The sequence below is a fragment of the Phascolarctos cinereus genome, unplaced genomic scaffold, assembly GCF_003287225.1.
Source record: "Phascolarctos cinereus isolate Bilbo 61053 unplaced genomic scaffold, phaCin_HiC Scaffold_4;HRSCAF=312, whole genome shotgun sequence".
Lineage (NCBI taxonomy): Eukaryota > Metazoa > Chordata > Mammalia > Diprotodontia > Phascolarctidae > Phascolarctos > Phascolarctos cinereus.
In genome coordinates, this window is record NW_027555847.1 from 173213136 (window position 1) to 173232875 (window position 19740).

General features: G+C 38.2%; 1 protein-coding gene across 1 annotated transcript in view; it reads right to left on the reverse strand.

Moving 5' to 3' along the window:
* SHISA9 (shisa family member 9) overlaps nucleotides 1-19740 on the reverse strand; it is a 432091-nt gene that overhangs the window by 409208 nt on the left and 3143 nt on the right. Inside the window, 1 exon segment of the mRNA XM_020978395.2 lies at nucleotides 12710-12837. Within this exon segment, the coding sequence (XP_020834054.1) occupies nucleotides 12710-12837 (128 nt within the window).

Genomic DNA, 19740 nt, shown 5'->3' on the forward strand with positions numbered 1-19740 from the left:
TGTCAAATATAATATACACATATTCATATACATACGTATACACATACACATACATATACATATACATACACACACATACATTACTACCCCCATTTCCTACCCAGCTGGGTAGCTCAGAGGACAGAATACCACACCTGGAGTCAGGAAGACTCATCTTCCTAGGTGCAAATCTGGCCACAGACACTTACTAGCTGTGTAATCCTGTGCAAATCCCTTAACCCTGTTTGCCTCAGTTTCCTCATTTGTAAAATGAGCTGGAGAAGGAAATGGCAAACTACTCCAGTATCTTTGCCAAGAAAACACTAAATGGGATCACAAAGAGTTAGACGTGACTGAACAATGACAACAATCCCCATTTCATGAATGAGAAAATTGAGATTAAAAAAGAACAAGTATCATGCCCAAAATCACATAGGCAGTGCACAGTAAAAAGCAAAACTCAACCCTAGATCTTTTGACTCCAAGGCCATTTCTTTCTCCATTTTATCATCATGCTTGTAATTTGAAAGTTGAATTTCAGGATGCACACTTTTCTATGAAGCACAAGAAATAATGCACAAGTTTTACTTTCTTTTCTTTTTTGCTTTTCAGAAAGCAAATTTACTTTATATTCATGTGTACATTATAATAATACCCAGTTCTGAGTTAGTAATATATTTATAACTATGATTTTCCTTACAGAGATCTTGATTGCAACTTTAGATTCTGTTTCTTATCCTTAGAACACTGAAAGGGAAAGAAATCATTTTTAAGAGAATCAGATAAATAAGACAAATGAAAAATCACTCTAGGGTACACAAAATCTGTAGTCATATAAAACCAGCTATCCATTCTGATTCCAAATCTAAGCCCTCAAATTTATCCCTAGATCATTTTTTTATAGAAACTTCATCTTTCTGGTGTTTCTTACGTTTTTACCCTTCAGGTACTCCAATTTCAATTACCATAGTTTAACATAAGGTGTACAAAGGAAAAAATGGAGGCCTTGAAGTGAATGGTTTATACAACTGTCGAAAGTTTACCTGAAATTCAAATATATGGAAGGCACCACCATTCTTCCAGTTCCCCAGCCTTGCACCCTAAGTGTCATCCTTAATTCCTCATTATCTCTTACCTCCATATCCATTTCTCTGTTGCCATAGTCTGTTGATCTCACTTTTGCAACATCTCACCAATGCACTGCCTTGTGACTTCTGATACTACCACCACACTTGTGCAGGCCCTTATCTCACTCCTGGATTTTTGCAAGAGCTGACAGTTTAGTCTGCCTACTACAAGTCTCTCCCTATTCCAGTCCATCATCTGTTCAACCATCAAAGTAATTTTTCTAAAGCACAATTCCTGTCACACACACACACACACACACACACACACACACACACACACACACACACACATCCCATTCAATAAACCAGTATCACCTAAGGGAGATGAAGTATAAAATTCTAAGATCAAATAAAAAATTCTCCGTCTAGCATTTAAAGCCCTTCATAACGTATTCCTCCCATACATCCAGTCTTCTTATATCTTACCCTCCCATTGGAGACCCCCACTACATACTCTGTGATCCAGTAACACTGGTTTCCTTATAGTTATTTGCACAAAATACTATATCTCCCAACTTCAGGCTTTTTTACTGGCTCTCCCCCATACCTGGAATTCTCTCCCTCCTCTTTTCCTGCTCCTAGTTTTCCTGGATTCCTACAATTCTCAACTAAAACTTCATCTTCTACAGTAAGTCTTTCACAATCCTTCTCAATTCTAGTGATTTCCTTCTGTTTGATTACTTCCAATTTATCTTGTATATGGCCTTATTGTTCATAATTGCTTTCATGTTGCCTATCCCATTAGACTTTGAACTCCTCAAGGGGATGGACTGTCTTTTGCTTTTCTTTGTATCTCTAGCACTTAGCACAGTGCCTGGCACATAGTAGATGCTTAATGTCTATTGATTGACTTACAGAAATAATCTCAGCGCTCCATTTGAAGGTAATTTCTTATTCACCAAGTGCCAACTAAAGGTACAGTAAGAGAAAGACATGTACAGATCATTACACATGTAAAATAGTCAGGGATTAGTCTTGCCCATAATAGAGTTCTTCAGTGCAACTTCAAATGCCCACAGTAAAGAGGCAAGGAGGTTGGCATACATACAAGGAAGGCTCATGACATCAGAATACCCCAAGACTAGTGACTGAATGAGGCATTGCATCAGGAGATATAAACTTAGTGGGGGGGGGAGGAAGAGAGAGAAGTTTGACAATAAAGAGACACATGGAAGAAAAAAAGTCTAGAGTGTTCCTAGATTGCTTTGGGAAGAGAAACAAACTGGAGCAGTCTGAAATTCTAGAACTTTCCACTGAGCAAGAGATGCTGATGATGCTTTCAATACACTCAGGTTGTGAAGAATGCAGAAGAGGGGAATCCTAGAGATTGACTCTGTCTGGAAGAAGTTGGAAGCCCAGAATTAGAGCTGATAATCCATCCCTGAGGACTTCAGGAGAGCTCTATGCCAACCACCAAAGGCATGCGGAAAATTGACAAAGGAATGAATGATTCTTTCTATATCTCCTTGTCACAGGTAGAATTATGTTTCCTACACCCAACAGGTAACCCTATCTCCTTCTTTGAAAGAGGTAGAAAATTATATTCATTTGTGCACAGGTGATTTTTAAGGAAGATTCTGTGTTCCATTTATTTTCCTGTGATATTTCCTGTGATAATTCCTGTGAATTCTCTTGATATTCTGTCTTAAATACTTGGCTACTTGAATATGTGACTTTTAAATGTAGTAGGGGCTCTGGCTGCAATTGACATAATTAATTGGAGAAAACATCTCCTACTAAATCTAAATAATAGGGAGGTCTAGAACTAGATTTCTCAGAGGGATTTAAGGGACCCAGTGCTACATTTAGTTGACTAGACTAAATGTCCCCACTAAGGACATTTCAAACTGGATGTCCTGGAGACATTTCAAATTCAGCATGTCTGAAACAGAACTCATTATCTTTCATCTCAAACCCATACTTCTTCCAAACTTTCTTACTTCCATCAAAGACATCAACATTCTTCCAGTCTCAAAGGTCTATAACTTTAATATAATCCTCAACTTTTTCACTCTCCCTCACCCACACATACAATCAGTTATCTAATCTCACTATTTCTGCCTCCACAGCATCATTTCTCTGATACCCTCTCACACCACCACCAGCTAAGACCCCAATAGCCTCTTGCCAAAATTATTGCAATAGTCTCCTAATTGCTCTCTCTCCTGTAAGTCTTCCTCCTTTTTATAAACTGCTGCCAACATGATTTTCCTTAGTTAAAATCTTACTATGTGACTCCCCTCAACCAACTCCAGTGGCTTCTGAATGACTCTAATTAAAAATATAAATATCTATCTTTAGCTTTTAAAGCCATTTTCAACCTGGCCCCAACATATCTTTCCAGCCTCTTGCTACATAATTGCCCCTCCCACATGCTACAATCCAGATAAACTATATTTCTATCTGTTTCTCACATATGGGATGTCACGTGGCCCTCCATCTTCCCTCTCTCCGTCTTTGCTCTGGCCATTGCTCACACCTGGAGTGCACTCAGTCCTTACTCCACCTCATAGAATCTCTCCTTTTCTTCAGGATGTATTTAAGCATCATCTTCTGCATGAAGCCTTTTCTGACCCACCCACCCCCAGCCAATGTTAGTGGCTTCACTTCCAATTTATCTTGTATATTGAGCTACTTCATATTCATTCCCTTTATATTTGCTGTTTTTTGGAAGCAACGTGAGACAGTACAATAGACACTGGACTTGGAGTTAGAGGATCTGAATTGAAATTCTGGCCCTTCCACTTAGTCAAGTAATTTAGTCTTTCTGAGCCTCAGATTTCTCCTTGGTAAAATGGGGGGCTTGAATTAGATGACCTTGAACTGGAAGTCCTTTCTAACTCTAGACAATTGATCCTACATACTTCTACGTATCATCTGAATCCCCTATTAGAAGGTTGGCTCCTTGAGACCAGGGATGATTTCATCCTTTGTACTTTAGTCCCTGGTGCCTAGCACAGTGCCTGGCACATAGTAAGCACTTAATTAATATGGTGATTGATTGAGCCTTGGATCCCACAGTAATTTCAGAAGATTTTCAATGGATTTCAGCATTCTTCAGTTTACTTGTGGAATCATTTTGTAATATGAATATAGTACTCTTTCCATTCATGTCAAAAGAATTTCTTTTTATTTTCTAACTCAGAAAATAAGAGGCAGCATATAGAGCTGGTCTTGGAATTGCAAAGACCTGCCTTTCATATGTACTAGCTACGCTACTATGGACAAGTCACTTAACCTCTCAGTGACTCAAGAAACTCTCTAAACTATAAGCTAGAGCTGAGTTGTCCATCTGCATTGGTGGAAGGAGTTTCCACATTGAAAGTTCCTTACATAGATGAAGCGACAGATCCCAATCCTCTTCTGAACAAAAAAAAAGAAATTTAAACCCTCAAGAAATATGAAAAAAAAAAAAAACAGGGAGCAAGGAAGAAGGACTATATGTATGGAGAGACTTCTTTGTTTTCTTCCCAGACTTAATGAAGACATAGAACTTAGTGCCTACTTATAAAAACAGGATATTGTGTTGCCCACTTAGGCTCTGTTTAGAGAAGAGGAGCCACACATCTGGTTGAGAGCACTTTTGAAAAGCCATGCAAAATTGAATTAAACAATATCATGTGAAGAACATTAACTGAAGTTGTTTTTTTTAAGAGCACAGAGATGATCTACAATGTTGTTTTTTTCAGGATTTGTTCAAATAAAACACAGCTTATTTTTCAGAGAACTAATCTGAAACACAAGACTTATTTAAAATGAAATATTGTTCTGTCATTCTGGCCCACTATGGTAAATAAAATATTAAAATCAATAATTCTAACAGAAGACAAAAGCTCTTATGATATCAATAAGAAAGGTATAAAGGCAGCGAAAATGAAGACAGGAACAAGCTAGTGAGAATAGGGAAAGATGCACCGTACTTGGTTTCCCTCTGGAAAGGCACTGACAGTGTCTTCATTTCCCTTTGGCACTAGAATCATTTGTAAAAATCAGTACTATCAGCTGGCAAACAACCATGGGGAAAGCATTTTGACTACGAAGACAATGGCAGCCTTCAGGATATAAGCCAATGCATGATACTGCCCCCTAGTGAACTGAGTCAGCTCCCATTATCTGTGATCACCCTCTCAGGTCTCACTTCAGAAGAAAATCTAGAATTGTAGAGTCAAAATAACAATACAGGCAATGATTAAAATGTGCATAATCTTTTGCAATATAAAACATTTAATACACATTATCTTATTTGAGGATCAACTGTGAGGATCAACTGAAATACTGGGATAGAGGCAGTTGGTTGTTATAATTTTCATTTTCACAGATCAAAAAGCAAGGTTGAAAGTTGTTAAAATGACTTGCCCAAGGTGAAAAACAGTCAGTAAGAGATAGAGCTAGAAGAGACCTTAACAGCCCCCTATCTTACAGATAAGAAAACAGTCCCACAAACCAGTTTGCTGCTGATCACAATTGAGAAGCTCCTTATCTTGGGGGGGAGGGTTGAGATTGGGGTAGGGTTGTTGTCTAGAAAGCCAAAAGGAAAAACAAGTTATTTCCCACATGTTCTTCCTCTTCCTCTAAATGTTTTTAGCACTTATTGCCTATATCACTCATCTAGTACTTGTTATTGTTAATCATATTTTTAATCAGTTTGTTCATCAGTTTTTCCCTTCTTTATTTCTTCCTTATCCAACTAGATTGGAAGCTCCAGGAGGGCAGAAACCCCAACTTATCAATCATTATATTCCCCAATGTTGTGCACTAATTAGGTACTCAACAAATAAGTACCAGAATGTTAGACTGGTAGAACACACATGAATTACAACCTGAGATTATAATTCATAAGAATATAAATGTAAGATTGATTCTTACACTACTAGAGATTTAAACTGGAATAACATTATTTGCTATGTAGAGATACTTAATACTGAGAAGAAGAAAACCCTGCCATGATATCCATGTTAAAATCCTAACAACTGGTCTGATCCCTTTAGTGAAAATTTCTTTTGGCCTAATGTGTGTAATCTTCACTCATGTCAATGTCGGAGATGATTGACCAGAAGCCATCTTGGCCTCTCCCAAAAGAAACACTACAAGGGAAACCATTTTGAGTTTTCATGGGCTATTATACTGAACCAACAACCAATTCCTGTTCAACCAACAGATCTCATCCCTTAACATAAATTATATAGGCATTAATGTCCATGTGCAGAGACTCTCCATTCACAAAAAGGCGTGCCCATCTCTGGATGGAACAACTGACTACTCAACTGTGGGAGCTCAACATGTAGCCAAAGTCTAAAACCATTAGCACATTTTCCCTGATTCCCAATTAGTAGGATAATATCATAGACAGAGCTGGAAGGAATTTTAAACATGAGCTAATCCAAACCTTTCATTTGACAGATGAGGAAACTGAGGCTCAGAGAAGTGACCTGCCCAAGGCACCAAACCCCCTCATAATTAGTGTAGCTAAAGGAATAACAGGTCTTCTGAGTCCTAGATGTCAGTATCTCTGACTTATCTTTATACTTCCCTACTAAACCTGTGCCCAAAGGCAGAATCTTGCTTTACAGATCCCTTCCATGGGGTTTAGAATGAATGTAAATAGCAATTGTTTTGGTTTTGACCAGAAACCCTGAGGGTCTTCTCCTCCCAGATAGATTTTTTTTTTAACTAGGTAAGAGGCCATTCTCTGCCTCATTTCTTACCTAGCCTTGATCACTGAATGGGTGTTGCCTCAGTCAGACTAAGACTGTTAAGGACTTTAGCTTGAAAAGGCCAAGGTCTCCCACTGCATCCAGGGCTATCTCTAGTTGTCCTGATCTATATCTGGCCATTGGACCCAGATGGCTGTGGAGGAGAAAGTGAGGCTGGTAACTTTGCACAGCCCTTCCTCACTTAAATCCAATTCCCTTGCATATCATGGCATTACCTTACTGATATCATGGTCCTCTTCAAGAATTAGAACAAACAACAACACAACCATGCACAAGTGCTGGTAACTTTACTCTTGTACAGGAACAGGTCCCTTTTGAGGCATTTTGACTTTGAATTTCTATTCATTGATTCTCTTTTTTTTCTTTTGGCCATTTGAACTGAACTCATTAGCAGGAGAGCTTTGTTTAACTTCAAATGGACCCATTTCTACTTGAGAGAGGTCAAATGGAAGGGTTTAACCTGCCTATAAACTTTCACATAAGGCATGGTGTGGCTGGCCTCAAAGCCAAGAATACCTAGGCCTTACCTCTGGTATATACTAGTTCTACAACTCTGAGACTTCATCTTATAGAGCTAGCTCTATAAGACTATATATAAGTTGCAGAGAAGGTGCTAAGCTCCAATGGTAGAGGGAATTTCCTCACCAGGGAATTCCTTTACTGATGAAATTACAGGTCTATTGGTGCCAATAATAATTACTAACAATAACAATAATAATGATGATAAAGAGAGCTAGCAATTATATAGTACTTTCAGGTTTGCAAAGTGCTTTACAAATGGCATTGCATTTTATCCTCACAGCAACCCTGGGAAGTAGGAGCTATTATTATCCTCACTTTACAGATGAGGAAATTTAGATTGAGGGACATTAAGTGACTTGCCCAGGGTCACGCTGCTAGTAAATGTCTGCAACAGGTTTGACTTCCAAGCTCAACACTACCTACTCTGTCCAACACTCTCTGCCACCTAGCTGACTTTATGACCTGACCTAGATGCTAAATTCTTCTTAGGAAGTTTTGAGAACTCCCTCCAAGGAATACCAAAGACCTAGTGTGTCATATACTCTGTGTTTGCTCAGTAAACAATACTTCAGTTGAATCAAAATCCAATTCACTTGTATATCCTATTGCCACCTCCTTTTGGAAATCAAAAAGAGAGATAAGTTTCTTTACAAGCTTTCTTTTGGGTCTGGCTTACATCTGGCAAAATGTGACTTAGCAGTCATGTCATACAATTAAAGATGGAAAAAAATATCACTAAATTTCTCAGTTTACAAATGAGGAAGATGAAATTCAGAGAGGTTTCAACTTGCTTAAAGCCACATATATAGTAAGTGGTAGAGGCAGGATTCAAAACCAGGACCTGAAACTCCAAATCCTTCACTCATTCCACTGCATCATGTTGCCTCAGTATGAGACCAAGGATGTGCCTTAGGGATACAGTTCTTCATAAATATTGTGTTCATCTTCCTAGCCTAACCCCTGAAACTAATGTCTCCTTCACCATCTATCCTTTACCTGAGAGTATTTCTGGCTATGAGGCAACTAGGTAAGATAGTGGATAGAACATTGGACCTGAAATCAGAAAGATCTAAATTAAAACCTTGCCTCAGACACTTACTAGCTATGTGATCTTTGGAAAGCCTCTGAGCCTCAGTTTCCTATCTGTAAAATGAGGATAATAACAGCACCTACTTCACACAGTGAAGATTAAATGAGATAACCTATGTAAAATATGAACCTTAAAATGTTATCTCATTAAGGCTTATCTGACTTTTCTTGACTCCATTTAGGGTTTTCTTGACAAAGATACTTGAGTAATTTGTTATTTCCTTCTCTAGTTCCTTTTACAGATGAGGAAAGTGAGGCAAATAGGATTAGGTGACTTGCCCAAGGTCAGATACCTAGTAAGAATCTGAGGCTGGATTTGAACTCAGGTCTTCTTGACTCCAGGCTGAGGACTCTACCACTGAGCTATCTAGCTGCCCCAAAATGCTATGTAATCACTTGCTAATATATTACTATTGGGACAGCTAAGTGGCACAGTGGATAGAGTGCTAAGCCTGAAGTCAGGAAGACCCCAGTTCAAATCCTGCCTCAGACACTTACTAGCTATGTGACCTTGGGCTAGTCACCTAACCACATTTGCCTCACTTTCCTCATCTGTAAAATGAGCTAGAGAAGGAAATAGCCAACTAATCTAGTATCTCTGCCAAGAAAACCACAAATGGGGTCACAAAGACTCAGACATGACTGAAAAACAACTGAATAACAACAATATTATTATAATCATCATGACACAGATCTCATTCTTAATTGTTCATTCAGTGTTCCCTTACTCTGGCATGAAAGTGTCTGCAAGAGGCTTTAGCTGCCCTGATCCCAAAGATTTATTTTGAAGGGTAGAGCATATAAAAAATATCTGAAGACAATGCATCTCTCTAAGTGCTTACTAATATTACACAGTAGTTTGGAGGGTGGGCAGAAGAGAGGAAGATTTTGTGGAAAAAAACCAACCATCTTATCTGTGTCTATATCCAAATCAGAGAGGTCATGGACCTTTGAATGATCAGATTAAATATTTTTAAGCAATATCAATGAATGTCTTACAGGAATATAATAAGCATCAGCTGAAGAGTAATCCACCTTGAGCTGAAAATCTCAAGTTTCATATATCAGGAACAACATAGCATGATATATTACATTGAAAGGCTTCACAGACATCTACCCCCAAATGACAATATCTCCTTCTCACTTGTTATTAGCATCTAGGGAGTGCAGTGGTAGGGTACAGAACTTGGAATCAGGAAGACCTGAGATCAATTATTACTGCCTCAGACCCTCACTAGCTACATGACTCTAGGCAAGTCACTAAACCTTTCTAATAATCAGTTTCCTCATCTTTAAAAGAGATGCTAATACCTCCCTCACAGGGTTGTGGTAAGGATCAAATAAGATAACACATGTAAAGGTCTTTGCAAAACTTAAAGTGCTATATAAATCTTAGCAATTGCTATTTGTTATTGTTATTATTACTTTCCTCACCAACACACCCTCTCCCTGCAGTTCATACATATACTCGGGATTCTGCACTGATTCATACTCTCTAACATTTTGCAGAAAAGCATAAGGAAAAGCCTAGGAAGTGATCTAATATCAGTGATTGAGAGGGAGAAAAGGAAAAATGAATAGCTAGAGAATTTTTGCACACTAAGACTCACTTTTTTTAGTTCCAGTCTGGCCTCAGACTCTCACTAGCTGTGTGCTCCTGGGCAAGTCACTTAACCCTGTTTGTCTCAGTTTCCTCATCTGTTAAATGAGCTGGAGAAGGAAATTTCAAATTTCTCTAATATTTGCCAAGAAAATCCCAAAAGAGGTCACAAAGAGTGGGACACAACTGAAAATAACTGAACAACAAAAACAAATAGAAATATAGAATAGATGACTGACAAAGGCCAAACATGATATACAAATGATAACCATAGAGCCTCTAGCCAGATGTAGGAACATGAAATTTGGAAATAATTTCTCAAAAAATTGACCTTGGTGCTACACAAATGCCTGTTAAAAAGTCTTCTGCCTAACATGTGAGGGGATCATAGCAAAAATGGTGGTTTTTAATACAGTGGGATCAAAGTTAGGCCCCAGAGAATAATCGAGAAAAATCTATTTCCATTCCTTCTTTGCAAAGATGGGAGATTATGGGTGTATGTACAGCATATACTTTCAAACACAGTTGATACATGAGTTGGTTTGTTGAACTACTATTTTCTCTTCCTTTTTTTAATTTTTTGTTATGAGACAGCTTGATGGGTAAGGGATAAGAAGGGATATATTCAGAAATAAATGTGTTCTAAAAAACAGAGCAATAAAAATAAGGTTTTGTAAAAATGGGATCAGATCTATTGGTTCTCTGAAGAAGAATATACATATTACAGGGGCACAACTGAGCCTTTTTCAATGTCCTTGTACCAAAGCAGGACAATCTCTCCTAAACAGACCAGGAAAATTTCCAGAATGCCAACCCACTAAGCAGAGTTTCTAGAGGTAGTGAATCCCAATCATTCCTTCACATACTCTAGAAGAGGGCAGTCCAATCAAAAGGTTAGCACATAAATGTCCAATTGTTCTCTGGAATAGTCCATGCCTAGACTAAAGTGGAATCCTTGCTCTAAAAGGCTATCAGGTACCCAAATATAGAAGGTACATTCAAAGAAGCTGCCATAGCCTCTGGTAGATTTCTCAAAGAATCTTTTTTCCCCTCTTCTACATCACCAAATTTGCCATTAGTAAAACTTTAAAAGAAAATACTTTATTTAAACAAGAAATATTAATATTCTCTCCCCTTTTGCCTCATAGAACAATGAAACTCAAGTGACTTCAATAAGTTTGTATGTCTGTTTAAGCCCCTATTTGAAATAATCCTGAAGGTTGTAACTTAAAATGAGAAACCTGTTAATAATCACTTTTTATAGCTGTAGACTCAATACCATTTTATCTCTTTTATCCACGTAGCACAATCAATCACAACATATAACACTCCTATAAATCTTGGTTCAACTTATTTCCTGATGAAAAAAGATCTGAAGGAGAATGTTTTCATTTCTATTAAAGACAGAATCCAACACAATTGTGTTGCCAGAGTAGTTCAAATTTACCGTGCTTTTCACAAAACTTTCAACCAAGATGCTTTACCCTGAAAAATATCTACTGCTTACTCACATCTATGTACAGTCCAGCCTGTAAATTAGGTCTACATGATTGATTGTAATGAAATCTAAACTATTCATTCGTTCTACTTGTTAACCCATTTCAAAAACTGCATGAATGTTTATTTCCATAATATATGGCAAGGGTTTCCAAAATTAGGACAGACTATGTGGCAATGAAAAATCTTTACAATGTATAATTAATGAGTTTACATTACTTATTCACTTATCCCCACCAACTTTTTCTTCTGCCTATTAAACATTATAGCTAAAAGATTTTTTAAAAATTTTTTATAGTGGGTATAGTGGGTATTTATACCCAACTAGCTCAAACCCAGAAATCATTAAAACTGCAATGCAGCTAATGGAATTCCACACAATTATGAAGCTAAGTTTCAGTTAAAGGAACAGAGATTATGGAATATGTTAAACTTTTACTTGGTTTCAGTATTTCTGAACCCAGAGACACAGTTAAATGCATCTCTTGTGTTATCTGGTTTTTAGTATTTTAAACCAACCCTTGAGCATTACTTTATGCAGGGGTTACTTGAAAACAGAATAGCTATGAATAACCACAATAGTACAATATTGTCAAAAGCTAAGCAATCTTGTTTTTCCTCAGCTCCCATTAGTCAATGTCTCTAGTCAATAGTATTTGTTAGATAGATAGAGAATAGAAAGCATCTTTGGAACTTTCCAAGATTACAAGTAGTTTTGCTCAGCTACAGAACAATAATGGCAACACGAAACCAAACGTAACTGCTTTGGCTTGAGAGAGCAATCAAATTCACTTTGGATGATTCATTACCTGCGACTACCACCACTTAAAAATCATAGTATTTAACTTTTTTTAGGAAGTGCAATGTTCTATAAAGAATCTAAAATCCCTCCTTAATCATGACACTATCTGTTAACTGACCACTACCATAAAAACTTTAAAGAAGAAATAACCTGATTCACTCAGGGAAATAAAGTCATGAAACAAGGAACCTCTAACAAAACACAATCACTCCAAACTCAACTTTGTATATGCCCTCTGCTTTAACTATGAGCAGCACTGGTTGCCTAATCCAACATAGGAAAACCTTTTCCGACTCAACTATGTAATTTGTGATCTTTGAAAGCAGTTGCTACATATTACATTGCTTGACCTAAAGTAGATTGTACCAGCTGTACTTACGTAAATTATTTACAGGAGCTCTCGTATCCATGTTTTCATAATGCTGGACATGAACGACAATGTTAAGGTCTCTTTCCATGTGGTCTGTTGTACAGTGGCCCTGTGGTCTCATAACATCAGCAAGAGCCCTGAGAAAAATGAAGAACACAGATATAATCAATGTTCCCCCCCAAAAAAAATTACCTTCTACTAGGTATAGTAGATATTACACATCCTTCTCTTCTAAAACATTTTACATAATGCAGAACATATATGCCAGACATATATGTGTATATCTACATATATGTATACAGTTATCAGTTTATGAACCTCTTCTGTGAAAACTCTCTTCAGTAATACAGATTGTGACTTATCCATAACTCTAGTCAGCATAGGATTGCTGAGAGCACTGAGTGGATAAGTGACTTGCTCATGTTCACACAACTAGTATGTGTCTGAGATAGGACAACCTCACTTCAAAGGCCTGACTACTATCCACTATGCCATTATGACTTTTAAAGTACTCTACAAATGCGAAATGTGGTTATCATTATCATTATCCTCAACATCATCATTACTCAACTCCCCCACAGTTCCATCCAACAAAAAGGAACACTGTCATAGTCTTAGGTATAAGTGCAATATACTCTGCTGTTCAGGGTCTCAAACTAATTTTCATGCCAAATACTAGCTTTACAGAGATGGAAAATGGGTTGTTAATTCACAAATGATAATCAAGGGAATATATTTCAGTTTTCCTTCTACCACTAAGGCTGGAATTTCCTGACTAGTTACCATGTGCTATATTGTGAGATATCACAAAGTGACATTCAATGTTGCATTGCGTGTGTGTATGTTTACATAAGCACCCTATAGAAGGAATATATTCTGAAACCCATCTATGCCAGCCTGGTGCTGTGTAGAGAGGTTCACATTAGGAGTAGTATCTTGCCCTGGACAACATAGGTGCACTATGCATTACCACCTAGGGGTTTCTATTGTTATTTCAACAGTCTTCTAGGAATGCCATAGGCAGTTCTTGATGTTAGGCCACAAAAGAGCTTTCTTTAGATTCTATGCATTCTTGGAAACAATGTCAAAAAACCAGATTGTCTGAAAGCAGACTAAGCTTGTAGCATTGCATGAGTCTGTTACGTTCAGCATAATTGGCAGAAGCTGTCAAATGACTGGGCAAAGGTAAAGAAGTCAGGTATAGATAGATGTTTATTAGTCAGTATTGAATGAACAATGACAAAATTCAGACAAACAAAACATGAAGCACTAAAGAGGGCTTTGCTTTATCAAATTCCCTTTCAGTGTTCCATGGACCCAGTGGATCAGCCTGTCAGGTTATATCAACCAGAGTCAGAAATAGGCAATAGGCAAAATGGTCCTGGGAAATTCACAAAATGGCATGGGAACGGGGCAGCTAGGTGTTACAGTGGATAGAGAACCAGCCCTGGATTCAGGAGAACCTGAGTTCAAATCCGGCCTCAGTCACATAACACTTACTAGCTGTGTGACCCTGGGAAAGTCACTTAACCCCATTGCCTAGCCAAAAAAAACCAAAAAACAACAAAAATGGAATGGGAAGAAGATATGCAGAACTAGGAAAAAAGTATGACATGAAGCTAATGAAGAGATATTCCATTAGAATGATGGGAATACGAGTAATCTATATTCTCCTATATAATCATAGAACCTAAGTATAGAAGTACATAACAGGAGAGGATTCAAATCAAGCTTATTATTAATATCAAATATCTCCTACTCTGCATATTTACAATTGCCATTTAGGACATCAACCATCCCACAAGCTTTCCATAGATACTTAGAAAAAATATATATTTGCAAGTTGTTCTTTGAAGGTTGAATTTGCATTGGAGAAAACTTTTTTTCCCCCAAGATATTTGGGAGTTGGCTTCTACTGTGCTTAAAAAATATTAGCCACTGAAATTTCACACATGACAATGATTCACAATACATTATAACATATACTTCTCTTAGTGGTGATAGATTTCTGTTATTCTATCCATGTTCTCCTGCTTGCTGTCCCTCATGCCTCATTATGACCAACCATATATGCGTTCAAGGCCAGTGCTAAGAGGTATGAGCAAACTATGACCTTGGAAAAGAGCTAAACTAAGGGCAGCTAGGTGGTGCAGTGGATAGAGCTTAGGAGGACCTGAGTTCAAATCTGACCTCAGACACTTGACAGTGTCAAGTGTCAAGCTGTGTGACCCTGGACAAGTCATTTAACCCCAATTGCCTCACCAAAAAGCAAAAAAACAAAAACAAAAAAAAACTGGTCCAAACGGGGATGAAATGTATCACCTTGGCCTCTATCTAACCAATTGAGCTAACAAGGTTGCACCCACCTTTAAGAATCTTTTTTGATGTACAAATGATAAAAATGAGACAGAGAAAGTAAGCAAAATAAACAAAATCAACCTATCCATAAAACTACAGAGCCTAGTCATCTGGCAAAATATTTTATAGCTCTGAACACCACTTCCCCGTAAGTACAGAGTTGCCATGGAGGGTAATAAAAGAACAGCATGGAGACAAAAGAGCCACAATTGGTCCAACAAAAGTGGCTAAAGATGTGGAAGAAGATCTATGCCACACTGGTTACCCATGTCTGCATAAGACATGAGGCCATATTCAGCTGAAATAAAGTGTTACAAATTCTAGTTAGTTATCAAATTTTCCGTAAACATTGTAACACAGGTACTTTTGCAGTGAGTTTCAAAGGTGAAAACAAGTGAAAAGACAATCTCCAAAACTATTTCCTCTCTAGATTTTCAGGACTTTGAAGAGGTAAATAAATATGTAATAGGGATAGTAATCAGGCACTTATAAAACTTGGATTCTAGAAATCACCTAGCCTCAGCTCTAAAATACCTATAAAAAGCAACATAAAAGTAAAAGAAACTTTTCCTAGAGGAACTTGCCTTAATCTAGGTAACATGAGATGCATATGTGCTCTTAGAAACAATGCTCCCACTGAAACCAGAAAGAATCCAAATACTTAATGTGATGCTTTAGTAACAAATGCCATGAACTAAGAACTCTATGCTGAACATCTGCTTATTCATGTAGAGATTTTGTAAAGGTATGTGTAGACAGTACTCCCTTTTTCCTTTGTCAAAGATGCATAGAGTAAGATTTCCATTTTTTTTTCAGTGGGTTACTATGGGTAAGTAACAGACTTCTTTAATTAAGACTTTTCTCCCCGCTGTGGTTCTGTACTTCCCAATATTAGTTGCTATGATATGAAGATGCATTAACTTTTTGACACAAGAAAGATTTATGGGCATTTTCTTGCTCATAACAAGAACTGGATTTTTTTTTCTCAAAATATGAAATATCAGTGACTAAACCTAAAGCTAATAGGTATTTGAGGTATTCTGCAAGGAAAACAACCTTGACATTCTCCAGTGCCCATCATTTTATGTATGGGATTCCTGGGCTTGGAAAGAGAGAAGAGATCATGAGATTAAATTCCATGTCTTTATGAAAAAAGGAAAAGGAGGGGGAAGGTTGTGGAAAAAGAAATTGAAAAAGAGAGAAGAAGGTCAAGTAAAAAAAAAATCACATTAATGATTTGTTTCCATTTCTCCATAAGTCTAGGGACTCCAGCTCCTCTGAAGAGTGTTTAAAAAAATACCCAGGACACAGTGCTATTTACTTTGCCACTTGGATTTCTGATTCTGTTTGAAGGTTTGCAAAACAATGACACATGCTCCCTACTGGCTACAAGTCTAAAGAACCTTCAACACATGTTATTCCCCCAAAGGTCACTTATAATGGATGCCTCTAGAATAAAGTCCAGTCCTGCTTGGGGCAAGTACAGAAAACATTAGAGGCTTTGATCATTCCGTGGATCTTTGAACCCACCTTCATATGCAGAGACTAGTGCAGAGCAAAAGAAGCATTTATTCAGGGCACGGGTGGGCTGGGAATTCCACATTTCCTTTGTCAAAGATTGAAAAGACTTTAGATTAAACATGAGTATCTGTGGGAATGCTTTTCTACTTTCACTGATGGCTTAATTTACAGCTCAAAGTGGGTCAGGCAGTCCCCTTCAGCCCAATATTATTGTCAGCACCCAAACCAGATGTAGGACTTGGAGTGATAGAATTGAAGGGGCCTTAGAGATCATTTAATCCAACTCTCTGGTTTTACAGATGAAGAGGCTAAAACTGAGAAAAATAAAGCAAGGCAGAGACAAAAATAGATTTATATAATGGCAAAAGGGCCAGTTGCTTCAGGGCTCTTCAGGTTTGTGAGGTCCCATAATTTTATTCATTACAAATTACATAGTAAATAATGGCTATCATTGAAAGGATCTTTGTGGCAGTGTTGACTGAGGTTCCTACCTGCTCTTAATCTATTCTAGATTAGAGCTCAAGTTTACAGATTCCTACATTAGTCAGTCCTCTTCCCCCTATTCACTTTCCACCATCCACTTTCCACTGCTTTCCATTAAATTAGTTGAATCATAATGCCACCAATTCCAGTTCTTGGCTCTGACTCTAACTTACTGTGTTACTTAGAAGGAATCCATTAACTTCTCTGGGACTCAGGAAATTAATGTTATTCAGCAAATGTTAGGGTCCTCAAAGCCTCTGGTGCAGTTGTTCTTTTATTACTTTTATACAGCACAGAGGGGAAATGCACTGCACACCACCATAATTTTCACAGCCACTGGCTTTGTTATGTGCAAACAGCGTCTATATCATTTTCCCTGGAAAAATGTGGGTGCTCAAGGCCCTTCAGAAGAAGATTGAAGCATGTTGTTTACCACAGGCAAAGTTTAAAAGCTGAATCAACACTGTTCTCCTTTTTCAGTCAGGTTTTCAACCTCTCCCTGAAGAGGAGATGCTTTCAGATGAGATGAGAACTAATTCAATCTCTGTGTCCCTCTGTCCCAGACAAAACCAATTAACAGGGCTGGGACCATCGAATTAATTTTACACAGAGGCAGCCTTATGCAAGGGTTCCTGCAACTAAGTTTGGTGTTTCAGGCCAGGCCCAGCAATTCCCTAAGTATCTTCAGATGGACACCAGTTAGTAAATTGTCATTGTCAGGAACTGAAATTGTGAGCAGCACAAGAGATTAGTGAACAGAGCACAGTAAACTTGGAGCTATCCTGTTCAGCACTGCTTCAGCATTATGAAAGTAAGCATAAAGGTCATACACAGAAAGTCAATGTAAAATACTTCAAATGAATGGAAGAACTATCTTGGCTACTGCTCACCTTTTCTGATTAAACATTCTATGCCTTGTAAAAGTGTTCCAAGATATGCAACTTTTCTTGAACTACCCCCAAGGACAGGGTTTTCAGCTATAGCCTAATAAGGACCATAAGGTATTTTCTTTAGGATTTGAAGGACATTTGCACATTAAAGTCCCTATTCCCCTCCCCCCCCACCATGCCCTCTGGAATTGAGATCCTTGGGGAAGGGAAAAAAAGGTTGGCCAAATCTTGTTTTTCAAGTAGGGGAAGAAGGAAAATATAGTCATAATGAGTTTGCCATTGTAACTCTGATATAATTGGAAAATCATATTAGTACAGTAAAAGAAAATTCCTCTACTTTTAGAACAGCCAAGTTAAAGATTTCCCTGAAATACACACTCCACTTTAGAATAAGTATATTATTTTAGGAGATATTTGGAAATATTTGGCCTTCAATACCCACAAATATGAACAAAGCTTGTTTAAGAGCCATGGAAGTTGGTTTCCTCAGGAAAAAGCTTGAGATTTCAAGCAAGTAGCAGAACTATATCGTTTATCTATCCCTTTATAATGGTATAGTGGCATGGGATTCAAGAGACTGGGTCCTAGTCTAGTATTACCATTCACTCATAGTGTGACCTTGGCCATGACACTTTATTTCTAGGCCTGTTTCTTCCTTGGTAAAATGGGGGAGGGGGGTAAAAAGGGTCTCCAAAAGGACCTTTACAGCTATGACATTCTATGATTCTATGAATCATTTAGTTTTAGAGAAACATCCAAAGCCAATCTATACCAGACTCTCTGTACTAGTTGTCTTAACGAAAACAAAGATGCAGGAAATTAATGTTAGTAAGCAAGTGCCAGAGAGGAAAGTAATTGATCAAGGTTAAGGGGAAATACTGTGATACTCTATGGACTAGAGGGTTGTTCTGTGGTTTGAGTGTGTCTGTGGGGCTTGCTTTTTTTTTTTTTATTTGTTTAGTAGGTCAGGGCTTCTTGAAACCTCTGGAGAATTATTTTTATATACTACTAACCAATCTTTCTTTCAGAGTCCCTCCATGCACGCAAGGAAGCCTGCAGACACCCAGTAGAATCCACCCCCCCAACATACAAACTCACACAAACATTCACACACACACACACACACACACACACACACACACACACACACACACTTCTTCCTCCAAAACCCCTCCCTCCCAGGAAAAATTAATCTGATCCCCTTGTGTATAAATAGAAAGTAATTGCTAGTGAACTGGTGATGCATTCCTTCGCCTATTTTTGGTGGGTCTCTTTGTTCAGGAGAGGCAAAACAGCACAGCCACACACAGATACACACACACACACACACACACACACACACACACACGACCCCGAATTGGGGCGGGGTGGGGGGAACGGGGAGGGAAGCACGAGAGGACTTCATCTCTCGGTTTCAGTTCCAGGAGCAGGGGAAAGCTCTCAGGCGCCGGTCATTCAGCTGTTTCCCAGCCGCAATCTAGCCTCTACCGCACCCGGGATAGAGCCCCTTCGGAAGCCCACGCCACCCATTGCTGATCCCCCAGTAGAAGGCGTCCTTGTCACTGTGTCAGCTCTCAAAAGTTACCGAGACGTAGGGATCAATTTAAACTCTCTTGTTTATTATATATAGATGCAGATGTATATATAAAAGAAAAATAGCTCCAGTAATCCTCCAATGTCTTCTTCCATCTGCTCCAACTTCCCCTTGCCTGGGATTTGCAAAATGAATGAGACAGACTGAAAACTTGACAACTGGCTAATGTCTTGAAGGAAGGGGCTCTGTGAGGG